Below are 24,607 nucleotides of genomic sequence, written 5' to 3' on the forward strand. Positions count from 1 at the left end.
AATCAATGTTAGGCTTTGTCGCATCAAACTCAGAACACTTTGATCATACACTCTGCTCATTCATATGTGTACACTTAACTATGTGGATCTCACAGTTAAAAATTTGAGTGTTCAGTTGAGGGGAGGTTTCCTTCTCTCTGTCCCTTTCCTAAAAGGACTGTTTCAGTTAAGTATGATAGAAAACACTGTGTAGGGCACATACTTTTACTGCAACAAATAATATATTTGTCCTAATAGAAATAGTAGACTCCAATTATGTAACCTTGAATGTATTTCCCTTGAATGTTTTCTGGTCCAGCTTCCATGGTGTTTATGACCCTTCATTGTCCTCTTCTTGACTCATGTAGGATAATTCTACTAAGAAGAGCCGTATCACTGGTGGATTTTAAGTTGTAAAATAATGCAGGCACCATCAATTATTTTTATACCCAGCTATTTATAACACTGGTTATTAGTAACTTCTATAACATACCACTCACTCATGAGTATATTTCAGCTCTTGGTATCTAATAGATAATATTTCATAAAATGACACTTCAATTACTCCAACATTCACCTGTGGGAGAATATAATAAGAATCACTTCTGATTTTAGTAGAGATTCTTGCCTCCCAAGGTAGCCAGTCACCATCCTTGGGGTGGGAAAAATACGGTAAGGAGGGAAAATATCTGGATTCACCTTGGAAACTGGCTTTTATGCATGAAGACCTTCACTATCTGGTTATTCATAACCAAATTCTGAAGTTACCAGGCAATTTAGGGAAAAGTGATTACTTAGAATTATCCATTACCAAACTAACCACTTGTACAATTAGTCCCCATCCAACTATCTTTCATGGCTTAGCAGAAAATTTATGTGGGCCCAGTGTGTCAACACCCTAGTCAGTCTTTTACTATCAAACATAAAAAGACAACATTATGATGCAATGGAATACAAACAAATTGCTAAGAAAAATTACGTATCTTTAAAAACGTGATATTGGTGAACTGCATAAATCACTTTTAAACCACTATTCAAAATGTAAGGATTTGGTAGAGATTAGTCAACAACTAGAGAGGAGAAATTAAGGAGGAAGAGGAGACTAAACAGAATGTGAATATCAAAGGCTTCAAGAGAGACCTTTGGAAAAACCAAGTTGAAAAAAATTTTTCTTATTTTCCAAGGGATAGTATTGTGCCTCCTGCCTCCATAGTGAAATGTGAAGTGACAGGTGTATTATGCCATGTTGGGCAAATTACAACCACCACCAAAAAATCAGTACTTGACCCACTCCTCTTGATTCTAGGAAGTACTGCATTGACTTATAAAAAGTATTTTATTATTTGTAAAATAAAATGCATTTGTTTTCATAATTTTTACTTTTATCTTGAGAGAGTTCTAAGCAAATCTTTTTGAACTCTTTACTATCTAATTTTGGTTCCATTTTCAGTGGGTTCCTGGGAGATGCCTTTTGCTGGCAAAAATTCACCCCAGGAGATGATGACTTCCTGTTCAATGAAAGCATCCTCCTCTTCTCTTTCACCTTTCTCCACTCTCTGCTCCATCTTTCTTCTGCTTTCTTGCTTCCTCTACCTCTGTGCCTGTTATAGGTAAATTTTCTTCCTTCCCATCCATTGACTCTTCTCTTTTTGGGTGGCTCCAGCTCCTGGAAAACCCAGTGGGTGAGTGTGTGTAGGCAGTCCCCTGAGATGCTTGTTGACCCGTTGACTTCTTTGCAATTTTACTTTTTTAGAAAGCACAGAAAAATGCATCCATAGATCTACATCTCCTTCTTTATTTCTAACAATTTAAAATAGGTGGTCATAGCCTGTATAAGCTCCTTTATTTTTTATTTATTTAAGATTTTTTAAGTAATCTCTGCACCCAATGTGGGGCTTGAATTTACAACCCCAAGATCAAGAGTCGTGTGCTATTCTGACTGAGCCAGCCAGGTGCCCCCAGGGTGATTTTTAATTAACCTTCTTAGGAGAGAGAAAAATTGCCACATTAATAATTAGCTGGCCTCCCTTTGAGGCGGAGTGGGGCAACAAGTTACTGGAGAGAGTAAGGAAAGTGCTTTCTGAAAAGGGATTCTATTCTTTAAGAAGCTTATCACCTGGTCCCTTTTGAGAATTGACGTAGAATCGTGCACATGGTAAATACTCAATAAATATTTGGAAATAAGTTTAAAGGGCCAGTGATAGGACCCAGTGTTTTACTATAGTGTCACTTCACCTCTAGAGCCAAGTCCTGGGAAAGCTTGGGGCACAGTGCACACCCTTACTGTTTTGTTATTCAGCTTTCAGGTTATTTACTATATAGAGCAGTGTTTCTCAACTGTATTTTAGAACCATCGGGGAACTTTAAATCCTGATGTGCAGGCCATATCTGGCACCAAACCTTTGGGGTGGAAGACAGCATTAGCGTTTATAAAGCTTCCTTAGTGACTCCAATGTGTAGCCAAACTCAAAAACCATTGTCTTACATGTTGTCACCTCTGTGTACTTTCTTTAAGGTGGCTTCTTCATGGTTCTGAGGTCTAGAATAGTCCTTTTAGTTTTTTTTTTTTTTTTTTACAGTAAACATGAATATAATTTATTCAGTCTTTATGGGGAGTCTCAAAATTGTCTCAGAGGGAACCCTGGAGGGTGGGGTTGGGTGAAGGGTTTTTCACATACACCATTCTCAGGAGGACCTGACATAAATTCTCTTCCCCTTTAGGGCACCTGATATTCTTTTAGCCCAGACGGCAGCTCTTTCAAAGGGCATCCCTCATATGGTTGTCCTCTTTCTCCTGGCATCTGCCTCATGGTTGCTGTTAGGCTCACTTCTTGAGGTGTGAAGGATGAAATGCCTCTCTGGTCTTCTCTACCCCAACCCTCATTCTTTGGATGATACGCAGCACAAAACATTCTAGAAGCATTCCTGCTAACCCCCCGTCATGGTCCAATGTGAGCCTAGAAAACAAATTAGGTAGACAAGACTGCTGCCCTGGCAAGAAGCCTACATTTTAAACTGTGCACATTGCAAAAAATCCTTCACTAGGATGTAATGTAAACATTGACTTACAAGCCTTGGTGCGCTCCGTGTTTGTGTTGTGCAAGTAGCTTGTTCAAACTGGAGGGGAAGGAGATTTATCATCTTACTTCTACAAGTCAGGCAAGGTTCTGAGGGGATTTTAGGAGCTCCCTAGGTGTGGGAGAGCACTGGTATTTAGTCTTAGTAAGCAGCAAAATGACACAAGAGTGAGTGTAACATTTAGAGGAAAGAGATGAATTTACCCAGGAAAGCCAACTATTGTATTAAGTAATGGTGTAAAGGAGTAACTGCCCCTACTAAGTTTTCTGCCCATAGCAAGCAAAAGATAACTGCAAAATCTTCTATGTATATTCATTTAAAAATATTTTTGACATTATAATAAACATAGCTACCATTTATTGTGCGCTTAGCACATTTAAAACAACTTATTCTCCGTGAGAGCTAAGTTATCATACCCACTTTACAGACGAGGCATTGAGAACATGTTCAATTTGCACAAGGTCCTACAGAACTGCAGCTTAGACACTCTGGTCTGGATTCCATGTGCATTCAAGTGACTTTGTTCTGTGTTATTCCATTTGGTCTAACTGCTGAAATTGCTATTTTACATTCTTGCAACTGAGAGAGAATCTTGTGGACCAAGTCACTTAATTCTACTGGGTTCATTTGAGACGAATGATAATTGTTAGTGCCATTTAGCGATGTTTATTCTACTGATCTGATATAACAAGTGGAAAATTTCTGGCAGGACATCAGAATATCAGTTAATTGATTTACTCACAAGTATTTATTTTCCTGAAATGGAAATTATATTTAGTTAATAACTATTCTTTCGTCGACAAAGATGGGAGAACTAACATGATTCCAATTTTTAACATTTGTCTACTTGCTAAATGAAACTCCTTTGGAAAGTTTAAAGTGAGGAAATTTTATATGAGTAAGAGAGAAGTCTGTAATAGCTTGAAGAAGTTTAGGCAAAGTGATATAAATCGCAGACCTCCCTGAAAAGGCTTCTTACAACATGAAGTGAGTGAAGGCAGACTTTCCCCAAATTGGCTCAATAGGCTCCTAAAAATTTGTTACAAATCTCAGTTACAGTAGAGGGTAAAATCCTAGAAATTAGAGAATTTAAAGATCCATAGCACCTACTATAGTATCTGGCCCTTAGCAGGCATACAATTAATACTTGCTGAATAGATATTACAGAATGCCACAAGACAGAGGAAACAGGTTCGAACTTCTGGCTTTTGGAATATTTTTTATCTCCCTATTTTTCTATCTAAACTATATGTTGCTAACATCACCAATAAATATTAAATGAATGGATCAGACTCCACTACGTGACATTTCAGGAAATGGATCATCTTGAAAGAAGACAGTAACCCCATTTCTCTGGACTTCCTCAAGCCATGTCCTCAACTTATGTTCTAAGGTTCCATTTCTAGTGCTGGTGTTGTCAGTCTTTTCCTGGTAATCCCCCTTTTAAAAAGCAAATGAAAAAAACCTGATTCTCATTCTTTAGTTTTCTAAAATACACTGTCCACTTTCAACCTCATTAGAGAGAGCACATCAACTTGGGACATTTTACCAAGTCACCTGAGAGGAGTTCCTTTTGTTTTTAATTATGCACTTTTTAGGAAAAATAAGTAAATCTACCCAAATCCCATCTTTCCTCATCTTTCTTTTCCAGGTCAGCGTGCAGGCAGGTCAGAGCCTCTGAAGCCTGGGAGCTCACTCCTCCCAGGCTCCCACTGCCAATGTGGAAATACACACAGACCCTCACTGAAACCCAACCTCATCTCCATTCAGCATCTTCCCTCTTCCAGATGAGGTTTTGAATCCATGTTTTTCTTCCTGCTCTTTCTACTCAGTCTGCAAGTGGAGATTGGCCCACCTAACAAGCAACAAACCACGCTGGCTGTCTGGCATTCCTGTCAGCATCTCGCGGCCAGTGGATAACATCAGGGAAACCACAGGTGACCATTTTGTGCTCTGGGTTCTGCCCTGTCATGATGCAGAGAATACTATTTGCCTGGCAAGTGATTGGTGAACTTCAGGGTGGATATTATTGTAAATAATGGCCACATGACCGAGTTTAACCCAATCTCTTATTGAATCAGAAGCAAAACCCAAGGAAGGGAGCAATGACTTTGCCTCATAAAGGGATCTCAGGTTGAACAGCTGCATTTCCAAGCCTGGAATGAAGCCCACTCAGAGCCTGTTTTTGTTGGAGCTTTCGGTTAGGGGAAAGAGTGCGCCGAAGTTCTAATTTTCAGTCTGTATCTCAAAGGTAGTGTCTAGAAATCAATTTTCTGCTTGTCCTCTTGTTTAGTCAAGGGGAGAAATTTGCTACTTATGAAGGCTTGAGGGCCTGACACCACTTCAAGAGAGCTCTCCAGGATCACAGGTTAAGGTATCTTCTGCGTAAGCTTGCCCTCCCCACACCGAAGAAAGCCTCAACCTTGACCTAGAGGGAATTTCCTTTCTAGAGGAGAGCAAGGAAATTCCATTTCCATGTTAACAGAGGGAGGTCTCCCCCTGTCACTGCTGCTGTTAGCTCCGTGGGCTCCGGGAGCCCAATTATGTGCAGAGGCATTAAAAAGGGAGCCAGTGTTCCAACTGGCATGCAGAAGACACACAGATCATGTCACCAAAAAATGGAATGGGCTGGTGTTGGCATGCACATCTGTGGTTTGGAAGATTACCTTCCAAAGTGGACTTACTGTACGGTTGGAAATGAGAAGAGGCTCCCATTTCTATACCTTTCCTGCTTGGATGGCCTGGATGCCATTGACACAGGCAGCACAGAAAATAACAGCAGGGTTAACTGTTCATGCAAGTGTAATAATAGTCTTTAACGGAAGAAGAGTAATTACCTTTGTCTAGTTTTCCCTGCTGTAAAACGTAATAAAATAAAGGGCCAGGGTCTACTGTGATATGCGCCACGCGTCTCTTCCGAAATACACGCCAACGACTCTGAAACACCCTTTGATCACCAGCTCAATTCACATCTTAATTTTGAAAAATCCATTACTGTGGGGTGGATTCCCCGAATGCATTTGACAGCTCTCAGGCCAGGGCTATTAGGCGAGAAATCTCCAAGCCATGGGAGATTTACAGCCTGGGAGATCATAGAGCATGAGTGGGTACAGCCCCATCCCCCATCGATTCTCCAGCATCACGATGACAGGAGGTATCTGTGTGGCAGAAGGAAGAGCTCGAGAGGGGTGGCTTCATTTGGAAATAGAAGCCCCTGTTAGGAGCCGGAAGCAGTGGTGCTGAAAAGCAATCGCTGGTGTCAAGAACTTTCTTAGCTAAGCTGTGCAGCTGGTGGCAATAAATAGCATTCTAATAAAGGAGGATGTTCAATCCCTGACATAAGTGCATACTGTTTCAACTACCAAACATAATTTATGAGACTGCATATGTCTGAAATGGGTTTCCCCCCTATACGTTTATAAATAAAAATGCAAAGATTTCAATAGGAAGAAAAGATCTGCATTTTAAATCAAAGTAAAATGGGAAGATCAATGAGAAGTGCCCCAGTTTTTTTTTTTTTTTTTAAGTACATCATGATACGTAACATTTTAAAGATGCTCTGGGTGTCACGCTGTACAATTACTTTCATTCCTAAAAAAGATGGATGTTGTTTTCTGTGATAGTGAATGCTGTATTTATGACAGGAGGTCTTCTAAGGCTCCACCTCTTCCAGAAGCTGCAAAAAGGCAAATGCTTACACAGAGTACCTTGGACCACGCTTTCAAAGATACGAGCACATGTTCTTACATAAGCCATTAATGAAATCCAGTCAATTTCACATAATCCTTAAAATGGCTCTGAAGGAACTGTTGAAAATGATGAACCAGAAAAGCCACGTGTACGATTAGTAAGGCTTAAACACCGGGGCTCATCTGACCTCTTAACTCATTGACTCTGCATGAGTAAATAAGTTATTAGTTTTGACATAACCAGTGGTTTATTTTACCATCTACTGCTGTTCTTTGTTACATGTTCTATTCATACCACATGTTATTGCCCTTTATAATTATTGTGGAACATAGCAATTGCACAGACTGTATCATATCCCACTGGGATAAACATTGTGGATGAGGGACCAGAAGAACTTGCCTTTGACTCAAAGTTTATTCCTACTGCTTTCCTTACAGGAGAAAAAATGTTCACTGACGCCATTCACAAAACCAACTCTCCGTTTTAATGACTACGGAGCCACTTTGAATAGCACTCTATCCACGAACTCCGAATGCCAATTTGTTTTCTACTGGGAGGTGTGTGATCGAGCTTATGAAATCAGTAGCTGCTTGATCTTTTAAGCTATTACTCAAGGTAAAAATCTACTGAACCTGAAAGCAAAATCTAGCATTCACACTGCTCTTCTTGGAAATTCATTTTTTCTACACTGTGCCTGTACCATTAACTGTTTATTAATATCCTATTTTGTTTTATAAAGAGAGAGTATAGTCACTTCAGATGTCAAGGAACACCAGTATTTCCCTTATCGTTTTGCGGACTGTGACATTCATTACTTAGTGATAGTGAAGCCAAATTTCTAGTCTAGAATTTTTTAGATGGCAGCATTGAAAATTAGTTGCCACAGCACAAAGGCACAGTGCCAAGTGGGTATTATTTTTCTGTGCTTTAATTCTAAGTTTGAGCCCAGTCTAAGGGCAGACATATACCAAAGCTTTATTATCACTGAGTCAAGGATCACTAGAAAGTAAAGTGAAAACTTTATGTTCTACTTGATAAAGAGAAAACCACTTTAGGTAATCAAAAGGTACAGAGCAACTAGTAGGATTTCGCTTCACTGTGTCCCCTAAACTGTTAAGAACCAGATGGCTTCAGAGATATTATATACGAAACTGATCAAGACTTGAATGCAGTGGTTTCTGGGGAATTCTAGGCAGATGCCATCAGGATGTGCATAAAAAGTTAAACAGCAGTAATGAATTCCCTTAAATGTCTCTTAAAACGCATATGGATTCTGAAGGTCTGTATTTTGATTTCGTGCGTGCGGCCGATAGCTCTAAGTCAAAACAGGGGAATGGACTTACTCAAGACTTTAAATCACTTGCATACATATTCTTCCTCTAAATCGGCAACAGAAAAAATATGGAAGTGTATCTTACTTTTCAAGAAAGCAGAGATGGGCATATGGTGAACATTAGTTATCTGAAAAAAAACGTTTTGGTCATGACTGACTATTGCCTCTTTTATTCTGAAATCACTAGTTGAGGACCGAACGGGCTTGACACCCGTGTACAACATTAAAGGAAGTAGTGACAAGAATTCTCAGTTATGCTTCCCTATAATAGGGATGAGAACACACCTTTGCTGTTGATGGTGGTTGGGGCTTGGTCAGTCTTAACTGCAGTCAGGGAGCTATGAGTTATGAGTTTTAATGTTTATTTAAGAGAGAGAGAAAGAGATAGAGAGAGAGAACGAACACGAGTCGGGGGGGGGGGGGGGCAGAGAGAGAGGGAGACAGACATCCCAAGCAGGCTCTGTACTATCAGTGTAGAGACCGACGGGGGCTCAGACCCACCAGTCCTGAGATCATGACCTGAACCAAAGTCAGATGCTTAATGCACTGAGCCACCCAGGCGCCCCCTTTTTTAAAATAGAACTCAGTGACAATTTTCTCAACTTGTAGCCTTTTACCAGTAATCTTCAATATTTTCACATGTGCCTTCTGCTAGTGAAATTTTTATGGTAATAACAATGGAACACGTGGAAGAACACATATACCTGACAGCAGCGATTCCCAAGTCTCGATTGTCAAACCCAATCTCTCTTGAATTTGCCTGCATATTTTCACCTGTGCTGGTTCTTCTTCTACTTTTACGTGTACTAAAATTGACCCTTTCCTGCAGGAGAAATTTCTTTCTGTTCTCAGTGCCATGGAAAGCTGAATTCTCAGTTTTCTTATTTTCACCCTTTGGACATTGTGGATCTTGCACTGAAACTACTTCTTTCTTTGCTCTGGCCATTAAGAAATTCCAAGTCAAGGGACGCCTGGGTGGCTCAGTCGGTTAAGTGTTCTACTCTTGGTTTCGGCTCAGGTCATGACCTCACGGTTTCTGAATTCAAGCCCACATTGGGCTCTGGGCCGACGGTGAGGAGCCTGCTTGGGATTCACTCTCACTCTCCCTCTCTCTTAAAATAAATAAACTTAAAGAAATTCCAAGTCACATCTGTCTCGTATCAAGTTATTAAATAAATCCTATTGTATGCATTTAAAGAGCTACTTTTCATCTTGACTTCAATTTATTTCTCTTCATTTCCATTTTCCCATCTATTTTTAACCTGTTGTAGTGTCTCTACCCCTTGCAAAAGCACTCCCAAAGGAGGAACATGAATAAGCGAAATCTTAAGTGTCATTTTCTCTCCCATATCTTCTTCTACACTTAACTGAATTTTCCCTTTTGCCCAGCCACTATTTCTATTCATTCTCCCTGCTAATCATCTCTGGAAGCCACCCTTTGTTTTCTTGTTCTACTGACATTGCTTTAGTTCAGGTAAGCCGCCTTGGTCTTCCCTTAAGAATATGGTTATTAATTCCCTGTTTACAAATACAAATATTATTACTTCTTTCCTTAAAAGCTTTTAACTAGCTTTTTATTTCCCATAAACTAACATTTAAATTTCTGCTATGGTGAACAGGACATTATCTGACCTCCATTTTTCTTCTAGGCTTTTCATCTGCCTTCGTTAATAACCCAATGCAGCTAAACACCCCATCACTCAAACTGCTAATAATACCTGAACATGCTATATCCCCCCCCCCCCCCCCCCCGCCCAACACACACACTTCCATGGCTTTGGATATGCTATCCCTTTGACTGGAAAACATTTATCTCTGTCTCCTAAACCTTTTCTCCATCTTTCTAGAGAAAAGCTGCTTCACTCACACTCTTCTCCTTGCCACCTTTGAATAATTCTCTATCTGTACATTCCACAGGATATTTTAAGTATTTGTTTACTTGTCTCTTCCCTTTGTGAAACCTGAATGCTTCAACAATAGGGTCTTTATTGTTCTTTGCAACCCTGGTCTCCAGCACAAAGCTTAGACATACAGTTTTATAGATGTAATTAGGTAAGTTACAACAAAGTCATAAGGGAGTAGGTTGGGCCCCAAATCCGTAAGATGTTGAGGACAGTCACATAGGAAGACCACCATGTAATGACGAAGGCAGAGATTGGTGTTAGACAGCCACAAGCCAAGGAAAGCCAAAGATCACCATTAACCATCAGAATCTAGGAATAGGCAAGGAAGGACTCCACAAACACCTTGATGTCAGACTTCTAGTCTCTAGAACTCCAGAGGCAATCAATTTTTGTCTCAAGCAACCCATAACCCACCCAGGTTATCATACTTTGTTATAGCAACTTAGGAAACTAATACACTCTTTATGCTCATTTTATTTAAAAAAGAAACCTTTCAATGTTTATTTATTTTTAAGAGAAAGAGAGACAGTGTGAATGGGGGAGGGGCAGAGAGAGAGGGAGACACAGAATCCGAAGCAGGCTCCAGGCTCTGAGCTGTCAGCATGGAGCCCGATGTGGGGCTTGAACTCAGGAACCATGAGATCATGACCTGAATTGAAGTCGGACACTTAACCGACTGAGCCACCCAGGTGCCCTTCTCTATGCTCATTTTAAACATAAGCACTAGTTTTATAAATTTCTTCTCTTTTTTTAAAAAAAAAATTTTTTTTCAACGTTTATTTATTTTTGGGACAGAGAGAGACAGAGCATGAACGGGGGAGGGGCAGAGAGAAAGGGAGACACAGAATCGGAAACAGGGTCCAGGCTCTGAGCCATCAGCCCAGAGCCCGACGCGGGGCTCGAACTCACAGACCGCGAGATCGTGACCTGGCTGAAGTCGGCCGCTTAACCGACTGAGCCACCCAGGTGCCCTTCTCTATGCTCATTTTAAACATAAGCACTAGTTTTATAAATTTCTTCTCATTTTGATAATGATACACAACTCACTTGAATGTATGTTAACTTCCATGAAGTTTCTAAACAATGTTTCTCTGAAAGGTTTCAAATAAATACTTTAGATGAGAATGGCACTATTGATCAGAAAAATATTGACCCAAGACATGGACATAGCAGAGTTCCTTCCTGTCTTGCACTGGAAACTTAAAGCATCAGTGATCAGAGTTAGTACAGTTTTTTTCTAAAAATAAACTCTAGGGGCGCCTGGATGGCTCAGTTGGTTGGGTGTCTGACTTTGGCTCAGGTCATGATCTCACTGTCCATGAGCTCAAGCCCCGTGTCAGGCTCTGTGCTGACAGCTCAGAGCCTGGAGCCTGCTTTGGATTCTGTGTCTCTCTCTCTCTCTCTGCCCTTCCCTTGCTCATGCGCTCTTTCTCTGTCACTCAAAAATAAACATTAAAAAAATAAAAATAAAAAACTCCAAGGAGTTATCATTTACATACAATAAAAATGAATCCATTTGAGTGTCAAGTTTAATGAATTCTGACCAATGACACTCTATGTAATCACCAGCACAATCTGAAAAAAAGAACTCCAAAAGGCTCCCTTGGGCCCCCTTCCCACTCAATCGTGCCCTGTTCTCAAAGAGCAATCTATTCTCGAGTTTCATGTGAATTGGATTCATACTTCTCTATGTCTGACTTCTTTCAGTAAGTATTACATTTTCAAGATTTATCTAAGAGATTGCATGTATCGATAGTGCATTCTTTTTCTATTGCAGAATAGTATTCCATTACATGGATATGTAACTATTTATCCATTCACCTGTTGATGGACATTTGGATCATTCCCAGCTTTTGACTATTATGAATAGAGTTCCTCTAGCTATTCATGTACAAGTCTTTGTGTTGACATAGGTTTTTATTTCTCTTAGACAAATACCCAACAGCGGAATTGCTGGGTCATAGGGTAAGTGTATGTTTAACATTTTAAGAAATAACTAAACTGTGCCAAAGTGGTGTTTGCTAAACCTTGATATTGCCAGTCTTTAAAATTTTGGTTGTTCTAGTGCGTGTGCCTGTTTTGTGGTTTTAATTTGCATTTTCCTGATGACTACTGATGTTGACTCTCTCTTCTTGTGCATATTGGCCATTCGCTTATCATCTCTTCTGTGACGTTTCTGTTCAAATCTTTTGCTCAGCTTTCAAAATAAGTTGTCTTATTGTGTTCTAAGAGATATTTATATATTGTGGATATAAGCCTGTTTCAGATGCATGTTCTGCAAATATTTTCTACCACTCTTTGCCTTGCCTTTTCATTTTCTTAGTGGTATCTTTCAAAGAGCAATAGTTTTTAATTTTGATAAAATCCTATTTATCATTTTTCTTTTCACAATCCATACTTTGTGTTCGAAGAAATCTTTGCCAAAGTCAATTTTTTTCTATTAAATAATTGTAGATTATCTTTTATGTTTATTTAGGTTTTTGATCTATTTTGAGTAAATTTTTGCATATGGTGTGAGGCAGGGGTCTGAATGAATTTCCTTCTCCTTATAAATATGTATTTATTCCAGCACCAATTTTTTGAAATAGCTATGTTTCTCCACTGAATTACCTCTGCATCTTGGTCAAAACTTGTTTGACATATATGATGTCTGTTTCTGGACTCTCTATTCTGTTCCACTGATTTATATGCCTAGTTTTCACACTCCCTTGATTACTAGAGCTCTATGCTAAGTCTTACATCAGTTATAATAGTTCTTCAGTTTTGTTTTTTTCAGAATTGTCTTGGCTATTCTAGGTCCTCTGCATTTCTGTATAAGTTTCAGAATCAACAATTTCTAAAAACCAAGACCAAAACAAACAAAAACCCTTGGGATTTTGCTTAAGGTTACATTGAATCTATAGATCAATTTGGTGAGAACTGATATCTTAACAATGGTAGATCTTCTGATCCACGAACCTGATACATCATTTATCTCAGCCTTCTTCGTTTCACTTAGTAATTCACGCATTTTAAAACAGCTTTTGTTAACATTTATGTCCCAAAGAGGAACCATAATTCTTTCTTCGTGTCTTGGGTCTTTTTATACTCTAGGCAGGACAAAACCAAAGCAGAACTAAGAAAATCAAACCATTTTGATGTGGGGCATAAATAATTTATTCTCCCTTTTTCCATATAATGCTTATGTTCATAGAATAAAATTGCAGATGAAGATCACCTAAAGAGATTACTTGCTCTGTTATAGTTTGAGGAAAAAAATGACGATAATTCAGACCAATTACCATAGACCTCTAAATTTTTATCATTATAGGTATGAATGCAATTGATATCAAGATATGTAACTGTCATTTGAACTGTGTATGGCATGAATATATTCTCAAGTTAGACCTAGTTGGAAGAGAATTGCCCCTTTTAAGAACATTTTCCCTTTCCTTCTGTGACTGTTTTGAACCCAAAGCTACAGGACTCTACACTGGTTATAGACTGAGATTGTATTCTAGTTGTAGATTATAGGAGATTAATAGACAAGAAGTTTATAGAGCAGATTGCGATTGCAGATTCCAGATTGAGAGTTCACAGGTACAGCTGGAGGCTGTAGATTTACCTGGAATGTTTTTTGTTTTGTTTCATTTGTATTTGTTTAGATTTTGTAAGTTTGTGAAGGTCAGAAAAAAAAAAAAAAAGGATAGTCTACCATCCCCTATCTGTATTTCTGGAATACACAAAGTTCTGAAAACCCCCATTTTAAAAAATAGCAAACTTGATCAGACCCAACCTCATTTAGGTCTTAAACCTGACCTAAACTGACCTGAGGCTATTTTTGGTCTTTTCTATCCTTTAGTGTGAATACTCAAAAAATTCACTGCAGAAATGTTTATGCATTTGATTATGGGATGCTGTTGCATACCCTGAATAGTATATGATCTGTATACTACATTATCTTTCTAAAATCTGAAAAGTTCTCAATTCTGAAATACATCTGAGCCCAAAGATTTTACACAAGGGTTTTGGACTTGTGTATCTGTTTTCTTGTCTATCTTGAAGGTACGTAGACAAACTGTGGTGCATTTCCAGAATCCTTTTCTGTGTGTGTGTGTGTTATTGTTGTTTTGTTTGTTGGTTGGTGGTTTTTGTTTTGTTTTGTTTTTGTCACACCTCATCCGTGAGCAGCTATATAAGCATGATGTAGAAGTCCTTGGCAGCTCAGACTATATTCCATCTTTCTAACAGCATCTGGCTCTTCAGGGGGATTCACTCCTTCCCTCTTGGGGACTAACTCTGGTATGTCCTCACAGTATAGAAGCTGAAGGGGACAGAGACTCCTGCCCCAATTCTGCCAAGTGTGGGTCATGTTTGACACAAACTTGGCTGGCCATTCAGATGCACAGTCCTGTTAACTCTTGGAGGAGTTGGGTAACAACACAATGACTGATGAAAGACTGTACATCGTACATCTCAGCAGCATGTAGTAACAAATATATTCCTGTATTTTAGTCCTCTGGACTTAATATTAGACTGTCCTTATTTCTTGGTACCTGTGAAAGTGACCTTATTTGGAAATAGGGTCTTTGCAGATATAAGCAAGTTAAGGTAATGTCATACTGGATTGAGGGAGGACCCTAACCCAATATTACTGGTATTGTCATGAGAAGTGACAGACATACAATGAGAATGCCATTATGACAATGGAGGCAGGGATTGTAGTGATCCATCTGTAAGCCAGGGAATGTCAAAGATTGCTGGGAATCAGCAGAAGCTGGAAGAGACCAGGAAGGCATCTTCCCTAGAGCCTTTAAGATATAGAGTATGACACTCCTAACATCTTAATTTTGGATTTCCATCCATCAGAACTGGAAGACAATACATTTATGTTGGTTTGTTCTAATTATTTTTTAAATTTTTGTTTTATTTATTTTTATACATGTTTATTTTTGAGAACAGGGGAGAGAGAGTGAGAGAATAGATGGGGGGAGCGGCATAGAGAGAGAGGGGGACAGAGGATCCGAAGCGGCCTCTGTGCTGATAGTAGAGAGGCCCGATGTGGGGCTTGAACTCACAAACTGTGAGAGATCATGACCTGAGCCAAAGTCAGATGTTTAACTGACTCAGCCACCCAGGTGTCCCCCACCTTTTAAAAATCAGTAACTCTATGCCCAACGTGGAGCTCAAAATTACAACCCTGAAATCAAGAGTTGTATGCTTGGGGCAGCTGGATGGCCCAATTGGTTAAGCGACTGACTCTTGATTTCCACTTAGGTCATGATGTCACAGTCATGAGGCTGACCCCACTTTGGGTTCTGTGCTGGCCATGGAGCCTGCTTGAGATTCTGTCTCCTCCTTGCCCTCTGCCCCTCCCCTGCTTTAAAGCTCTCTCTCAAAAAAAAAAAAAAGAAAGAAAAAAAAAGTTGTATATTCTACTTACTGAGCCAGCCAGGTACTCCACATTTCTGTTGTTTTAAGCCACCTCATTTATAATATTTTGTTACAAACAAAACTTTGAAACTAACACACTGTCTGTTCTCTTTTGGTTAAGTCAACCAGTATTTGCTTCTTTGGTTTACAACCAGGAATTCCAATTCATACGCCAAATAATGATCTATATATTCTCATGTGATTCATTCATGTAACATTTAAACATTCTAAACAGGAACATGTTTAGATAAAGTTTTAAGTTTTCCTACCTAAAGAACCACAAGTACCGAGGCTAGAAGAAGATAAAAAGACAACTCAGAAATGTAGCTGTAACACTACAGGGCCACCAAAATCCTGAGGGATTCCAAAATAAAATTTTGTTGCTCATATCAACAAATTAGTGAATAGCCAATCAGCGATTGGCTTTAAAATAGATCGTAATAGGCTGTCCTTTATGTAAGACAAAGTCTTCTTTTATGTTATGATTGCTTTTCAAGATATATTACATTATGATTAACGATCATGTACATTGTTTTGACAATCAGAGAATTTATGAATGAGAGACTGATTTGCCTGCAGTGATGAACTGAATTGTAAAAACAAAACACAAACACCCAGCATTAGCAGGGATGATATCATTCAAAATTTGTTCAAGAATTGTGTTACAGTTTTGCTTGCTTTTAAATCAGAGGAAAAAAAAAAAGGCAGCCGAAAGGCATTTATTTTGTGGTAACAAGCATCTGACAGGTCTCATTAGAAATACCCACTCACAAATCCATAGATGTAGGCTGGTTTGTTTCTGCCAGATCACATTTTCGTGACCTCTCAAGCTATAGGCTCTAGATATCTTACTCACGCTTTTAGCTTTTTGCAAGGCAGAGTGTCAACAACTTTCACTGCTCTTTCTTCCCAAGTTCTCGGAGTGAAGGTCATGACTCTCACGAATCTACAGAGACACATGCAGGAGTTGGGACCCTGTGCCTAAGGTTTGTGTGTCAGGCGCGAAAGGCCTCCTTTATCTGCCCGAAACAAAACTCAAGGTCCAACAGAAATTATGACTCCTTTCTTCCATTTATGCCTGACAAAGCAAAATGAAACAAAACTGCAACAGTTCAAATAATCTGTGGAGGAATAAAAAAGTTGTCAAGGTGAAGAAGTATTACTAACAGGCATGGTAAGATTGTTCACACCAAAATTTCCAGGGAGATTTGTTGGGGCTTGAAAGTACAACTATGCCATAGTTAGCGGTGTTATGTGGGGAGGTTGGGTGGCTGTGTGCCCAAAAGCCTCATCGTTTCTCACTTCCCTTGATGCATTTACGGTAGAGCCCTCAGATCTGCAGGCTCCGAAATGCCATGGAGTCAGCACCTCAAGATGGATCCATTTCTTGCAACGTAATGAACCCAGTTCACATGAGCCTAATATACAAACTAGATGCCATTTTACCTAATTAAAATAGAAAATATAATCATGAGAAGACCAGACAAGGTTGGTTTTCTCAATAGCAAAGAGAACTAGAAATGAGAATCCGAATTGTAATGAGAAAGATGCTCCTATGTACGAAATCACAACAATGGAGATTAGCTGTGTGATTCAAATTTCAGTGGTCTTGCATCCACACTCATGGGCAAAAATCCACCACTGGAACACAGTGGGCTGACTCCGGGAACCTGACCTTCTAAGTCTTTGGCACTGCTGGCCACTCACAGCCAGCTGCTCACCTTCTGACTCCCCATTCTCCGGCCTCCAGTCTGGCCACTCTCCTTCTGAAGGGCAACTTCCTTCTCTAGATGTTTCAATGCTGTTGGTAAGACAACTGCTTTTGACATAAAGTCACCATCCTAATCTTGAGATTAGGAGAATCTTCTAGTCATCTAGTAACCTATTATTTACCCACAAATTCTTTTTTTTTTTTTTGTTTTCAACGTTTATTTTATTTTTGGGACAGAGAGAGACAGAGCATGAACAGGGGAGGGGCAGAGAGAGAGGGAGACACAGAATCGGAAACAGGCTCCAGGCTCTGAGCCATCAGCCCAGAGCCTGATGTGGGGCTCAAACTCACAGACCGCGAGATCATGACCTGGCTGAAGTCGGACGCTTAACCAACTGCGCCACCCAGGTGCCCCTACCCACAAATTCTTATACCATGTGATATTTAAAAGATTCCAACTTAATAAATTCTGGCTTGGAGTAAACTTGGTGTTTACCCTGTATCCCATCCACAGGCACAATGATCCTGAAAATGTCTCTGCCTCTTCTCACTGCATAGGAGGAAACTAGCTCATGAACATAATTATGAGTTACTTGAGAATTAAGGGTGAGTCTAATGGGTATGTACGTGGCCATGTTTGTTGTATGAGTGAGTGTGAATGATGAGTGCTGCTGTTGACCTGCTTTGACCTGATGTCAAGTAGGAGGTGCATTGATCCATAGAGGTTCTCATGCCCACACTTCCTGATGATCAGAAATAGTTTTAATTAAATCAAATCATTACTAAGGAGTAAACTTCCAAGCTCCTAATGTGCCAGACATATTCAGTTCACAGTGAAAAAGTACATTGACCTTTGAAATCTGCTGTTTCATTTCAATAGTTTAGGCTGTTTTCTTTTTTCTAAGCAATTTATGCAAAAAAGCAGGATGCTGCCCCCAAAAAGAATGGTCAGTAATTGCAACTATGAGTCAGTAACACAGATTATCCTGCTGTTTTCCTCCTTATTGGAAGGGGATCAGACCCATCTTCCTAACGTATGAGTCCATTAATCAACGTGTTTATTGAGCGTCTCTTATGCATAGGGCATTGCAAGAGTTCTAATGGGTGATACAAATAATTATGATATGTCCTCCACATTGGGACATCTTCCATATGTGTTAGCTAACTCTTATTATGTAGATGTTAGTTTTCTATCATCACAAGGCAGTATTGAGGACTACAGAGCAGGTGGAAGAAACCTCGAAGAACATAGGCACATAACAGTGGGGAGGGTGAAGAATTCTTTAGGGGCTTTCATGAGAACTTGGCTTTATTCTCAACTTTCTCTTGTCAGATGAGAAATCATTTGAGTATTTTATGTTCAAAGCTATTCAACTTTCTTGGATTATGTAATATGTTGTGAATTTTGGAGCCAAGTGTAATGAATGGCAAGGTCAGCTTCTCTACCTACATGCTCGTCTTAGGGCTTGACATACTAATGACTGTCAGACTCCTATCTACAGCCCTGCCTTCCCTTTGACCTCCAGACAAAACATTGACCTATCAGCTTGACACCTGCAACTTGATTGTATCCTAGTAGGCACCTCACACCTAATACGTTCAAATCGGACCTCTAGTTTTCTACCCCATCCCATTCTTCACCACCATCACAAGCCATCTTCACCTCTGAATGGTACTGCCATCTAACCACGTGATCAAGTAAAAACCCTACAAATAATTCTTGAGTTGTTTTTTCTTCTTACTGTTCCTCCTTGCCTGTCCAATCCACAAGTCTTCTATGTCCTGGTTCCAAACTATAACTTTACCTATCTACTTCTATGGCTCTCGTCCAAGCTACCATCATTCTTTGGTTATTTTTTATCTCCTAATTTTTTTATTGTGGTTAACATAAATAAAGTTTACCACTTCAGCCATTTTTAAGCGTACAGTTTGGTGGCATTAAGTACATTCACACTGTCGCACAGCCATCACTGCCATCCATCTCTACAACTTTTCTATCTTCATAAACTGAAGCTGTGTACCTGTTAGGTAAGTTCCCACTCACTCCTATCTATAGCTTCTGGCAGGATCATTTTACCCTCTGTCTCTATGACAGAGGTTTCTACATATGTTTCTACGTAGGTTTCTCTATGACAGGTTTCTACATATTCCATGTAAATAAGATCATACAATATTTTCTTTTGTGACTGGTTTACTTCACTTAGCATCATGTCCTCAAGTTTCATCGAGGTTGTATCATGTGTCAGAATTTCCTTCCTGTGTAAGGCAGAATGGTATTCCCAAGCGCATTGACACCACATTTTGTTTGTCCATTCATCCACTAATGGACACTTGGGTTGCTTCCACCTTTTGAATATTGTGAATAATCCAGCTACTTGCCCAGTCTTTGCATCTTCTCTTTTCCCCTAAAACCTATTTGCCTCACAGCAGCCAGAGTAATCTTTTAATCAGATGTCAGTTGTCTGCTTAGTATCTTCCAATGGCTTTCAACCAACCCCGTGATATCTCAATACCACACCACACAGTCTTGCCCCAGTCTATGTTCTTCCCTGTCCCTCCGTACACACTATATCCAGCCACAGACCTATTTGTCACTTTCAAACAGGCAAGACTGTTCATGTCTTGGGACCTTTACCCTCTGTGTGGAATGCTCAGTCCCAGAGTTATACAGAAAAAGCTCCTTCTCCTCATTTAGGCCTTTGCTGTAGGTCACCTTCTTTGGGCACATACTCTCAAGTGCCCTTTCTCCCAACCATATTGCTGTCACATCTCCCTATTCTTTTTCCCCTGGCACTTATCACTATTGAAAGTTGATATATTCATTTATTGATTTACTTATTTTCTGTCTCCTCATTTTCTTATGTGCCATCATGCAAATACTGACCAGTGGATAGGTAATGACCAATGTGATCTGAGAAATTTAAAAGTAGTGAACTTAATCAAAAAATCACCTGGCTGTTTTTTTTTTTTTTTTTTTTAACTCTTCAGTCATAGAGTATACTAATTTCCAAATGCCATGCCTAGGCAATTGCAAAAGGGCATATCATACTTCAACTACTGAATGGTCTCTGTGATTATGGTGCCTATACTATAATCATATGTTGCTGACAAATTGAAACCAAACATCTGGAGAGTGAGTATGTCCCTTGGAAGTACTTAAGACATAACAGATCAATATATTTGGAGAGAGACATGTCAAAATCAGTGTGTAATTTGTAGTAAATGATTGTGGACACTCATAGATGGTACTTAAGGATCTCTGCTGGTATTGATCATATATTGCTATTAGGGAAAATAATGTGTGCTCTTAAACTGTGTGTATTTATGTACAAATCATTTATATATATATGGTAAAATGTTGAACAATATCAGTAAAATACATCAAGTATTAGTAAAATTAAGTTTTTCTCTTTTGAGATTAAAAAGTAGAGGCTCCGATATACTTATCATCTGGGATGAATGTGTCCCACTCATGAGTCTACTGGCTGGATCACGGACCATGAAGTGTGTCAGTAGCAAGGCTCTGCTGTCACTGATCAATCTTCCATCAATATACTTTTTGAGGGGAACGACCAATTCAGTTGCTGGTGTTTCTCCTTGAAACACACAGAGAACCCTCTACGGTCACAGATATGATCTACTAGTTTCTGTTGAATCAAGTTATTAATATTCTAGAGTTAATTTTCCTTCACATCCTTCCTGGCAGATTAAAAAAAAAAAAAAGCAGAGTTTATTATAAGTCAAAAGAGACTTTCCTCTCCAGTATGACACTATGGAAAGATTTCATACAGTCTATCAGTGATTCAGTTGTACTCTCACTAATTCAGCTCATACTTTACCCTAGTTATAATTAATGTAGAGAAATTTAAGCTAATGCCTTTCAGAATGAGAATATTTTGTATTAAGAGATTAGTTGAAAGCAGAATATATACTTTGCCCGTTGTTTATAAATGTACTCTAATAAATAGGATTAGCTTTTCTTAACAACTAAAGATATATAGAGGGAATTTTTACTGAATTCTAGTGTACTCTAAGTTGCTAAAGTTTGGTGAAAGTCAAGGTGTTCGGGATGTTTGAGAGAGCAGCAGTCATTTGCTCGATGCACTGATATTCTAGTTACGGTTTGTTTTGTTTTGGTCTTGAAAAATTAGATTCTTCGCCTCATAGCATTTGAATTATTCCTCTGTAACCTGATTGCCTGAATAGTTTCCACCAAATTGAAAATTTTCTTTGCCTGGGAGCTTTTGTCTAAGAGTCAGGTCATGCCAAGTCAGTCAAGCCAAGCCATGTCAAGTGCATGAAGAGAGGAAAAAGCAAACTGCCTTTGTAGGAGGCCAGGTCTATTCTTGGCTTTGTCTCCAATTAACATGTCACTTTACTGCGCTAGTATGGTTGTTTTCTTATCTATTGAATGGACACAGTGATTCCTGTTCTCCTACACATTTTTAGGAGGTGCCTTAGCTCCATAGGAAGTTGTATGGAAAGGACTATATAAGTAAAGACATTTTGCCATAGAAGTTGCTCATGTTTGAACTATTACTATGCAAATTAATCTCTCATTTTTAAAGCCCATTTTATCTACTGTTATTTATGTTTGTTTATTTTGGGGAGAGAGAGAGTGCACCCATGAGCATGTGGGGGGAGGGGCAGACAGAGGGGAAGAGAATCCCAAGCAGGCTCCATGCCATCAGTGCAGAACCCATTGTGGGTCTCAATCCCATGCACCATGAGATCCCAACCTGAGCCGAAATCAAGAGTTGGAAGCTTAACCGACTGAGCCACCCAGATGCTCCTATCTACTGCTATTTTTATCCTATTTTCAAATAAACCTTTCACAGTTAGTCTTAGATTTACAGACAAGTTGTGAAGATAGCACTGAATTCCCATATACCCCACCATCCAGTTTAATCTTTTATCAACATTCAGGGTTAGAATTTCATCCATTTTTTTAGTCACTAAAAATAAATCTATATGCTCAAGGTCTAAAAAAACGAATGTGGAATACCCTACTTCCTTTTCTGTGATCTTAGCTTTCCCTCCCCTTGCAATGGAAAACAGTGTATTTGCTGTACATAGATATATCAGTCATATTTTTGACTTCAAATAACAGAAAAGTCTGACTCAACTGGCTTCAAAAGTAAAGGAAATTTGTTAGCTAACAGGAAGTGTGGAGGTAGGGCCGTTCTAAGACTGATTCAGGAATTCAGTGATGTCACCAGGGCTTGATTTTTTCCATTTTTCTGCCTCATCAGTCTCCGTGAGTTGGCGTGTCTGCAGTCTAGCACTGCTCCTGGTTGCCAGATGGCTATAGTAGTTTGTGCATCTCAACCAGATATAACCACAACCAGTAGAAGAGGGAAGGTTTCTTCTTTTCTAATTCTTGATCAGCAAGGAAGACCTTTTCCCCAAACTCTTCGGCAGACTTTCTCTTCATCTTCTTTGGTTCAATTGCATCATATACCCATGACTATACCAGTCACTGGTCAGAGAACAGGGAGGGAGGGGATGCCATAAATGGCTTAGAGTAATCACGATGTGTCTCTTGGGGCTGAGACTAGGGTTCTCCTCTCCTGAGGAAGTATATGGCTATCTACAGGACAGTGGACACCTGAACAAAAGTAACATTGGGGTAGAAAGGACTTGTATGGTGGTGCTGGCATATGATTGTTGGGTAAGCAATTAACAAAGCCAACTACTTGCATAATCATGGTGACTGGAAGAAATTTAAATGATAAAATAACACTATGTGCTTATTATATACCAGGTATTATTCTAAGATAGAAAATCATTAAGTCGTTTTCTAACGTCCTTTAAGGTAACAAAGATTTGGGGATCCAGTATGGGTACGAGGGTCCTTTAAAATTTGCATAGCTGACCATTTTACAGATTCTGAGATACTATATGCACCCCCAAATATTTGTTGAGCTATGTTGAATGAATATTTCGTGTAGATCTATGAAGCAAGATCAATTTTTGCTTCTTTTTGCTTGAATGTGATTTACTCTTCTAAATTTTGACTTTTAACAATATATACATACTTCAAGTAGAGTTAGTATTGTTAAGATACTTAATATTTTGTAGTTAGTAAGTTGAATCAGGAAGAAGCTTAACTTACTAACTTTCAGAATGTTACCAACATTTGGAGAACAAGCTCATTTCAAATTATCTGTTTTAAAAAATTATTTGTTTAAAAATTTTTTTAATCTTTATTGATTTTTGAGAGAGAGCGAGCGAGCACATGAGTGGGGGAGGGGCAGAGAGAGAGGGAGACACAGAATCCAAAGCAGGCTCCTGGCTCTGAGCTGTCAACGCAAAACCTGACGCAGGGCTCGAACTCGAGAACTGTGAGATCATGACCTGAGCTGAAGTTGGACACTTAACCAACAGAGCCACCCAGGCACCCCTGTTTTGTTGTTTATTGAGGTGTAATTTGCAAAGAGCAAAAGACCAAAAGATTCTCTTTTTAGGTGTACAGTTCTACGAATTTGACAAATTCATACTGTGTACAACCACCACAATTAATGCAAGGAATATTTCCAACATCCTAGAAAGCTCTCTCATGCCCCCTTTAGTAGCCAATTTCCTCCCCTCTACCCTAATCACCCCAGCAATATTACTGATTTCTGTCCCTAGAGTTTTGCCTTTCCCAGAATATTATATAAATGGAGTCATAGAGTATACCATCTTTTAGATCTGGCTTCTTTCACTTAACAGAATTCTCTCCAGATTTATCCATGTTGTGGTGTGCATCTGTAGTGGGATCCTTTTTATTGGTGAGTAGTATTCCACTGGATGGACGTACCACTGTTTGTTTATCCATTTCTAAGCTGTTGACATTTGGTTTGTTACTAGATTTTGGCAATTATGAATTACATTGCTACAAATGATCGTAAAGAGGTTTCTGTGAAAACACAGGTCTTCATTTCTCTTGGGTAAATGTCTAGGAGTAGAATTGCTGAGTTATGTGGTATGCACTTAATTTTTCAAGAAATTGCCAAATTATTCAGCCAAAGGCTATAACGTTTTGCACTCCCACCAGCAACGTAGGAGGGTTTCAATTACTGCACATCATCCCTCTATATTTAGTGATGTCAATTTTTTGGAGCTATTCTATTAGGTGTATAGTGGTGTTTCGTATGATTTTCATTTGTGTTTTCCTAATGAGTGTGGCCAAATATCCCTTCATGTGCTTTTACAGCACATCTCTTCATCGGTTAAATGACTGCTCAAATCTTTTCCCGATTATTTTTTTAAATAAATAACTTAATAAACAAACTTGTTTGAGAGAGAGAGAGAGAGCGCGAGAGCGCATGCGCACACAAGTGCAAGTGGAGGGGCAGAGAGAGACAGAGAGAGAGAATCCTAAGCAAACTCTGCAATGCCTGCACAGAGCCTTATAGGGGGCTTGAACATACAAACCTCGAGATCATGACCTGAACCAAAACCAAGAGTTGGACCCTTAAATTGAACCACCCAGGTGCCCCCTTTTCCGAATTTTTT

At 39.3% G+C, this 24,607-nt stretch overlaps 1 protein-coding gene across 2 annotated transcripts in view; it reads right to left on the bottom strand.

The window, feature by feature from the left end:
* The window catches only part of CDIN1 (CDAN1 interacting nuclease 1), a 267,942-nt gene that overhangs the window by 15,733 nt on the left and 227,602 nt on the right, over window positions 1–24,607 (bottom strand). Inside the window, exon 11 of one of the 2 annotated variants that reach the window (XM_047863422.1) lies at window positions 2,738–2,936. The exons of the other annotated variant lie outside the window; for it this stretch is intronic. Coding sequence (XP_047719378.1) covers window positions 2,804–2,936 — 133 coding nt within the window. The 3' untranslated portion in view covers window positions 2,738–2,803. Of the gene's footprint in view, window positions 1–2,737; window positions 2,937–24,607 lie in introns of those variants that run through there. 2 annotated transcript variants of the gene reach the window in all.

Source organism: Prionailurus viverrinus, chromosome B3 (genome assembly GCF_022837055.1).
Source record: "Prionailurus viverrinus isolate Anna chromosome B3, UM_Priviv_1.0, whole genome shotgun sequence".
NCBI classification, from domain to species: Eukaryota; Metazoa; Chordata; class Mammalia; order Carnivora; family Felidae; genus Prionailurus; species Prionailurus viverrinus.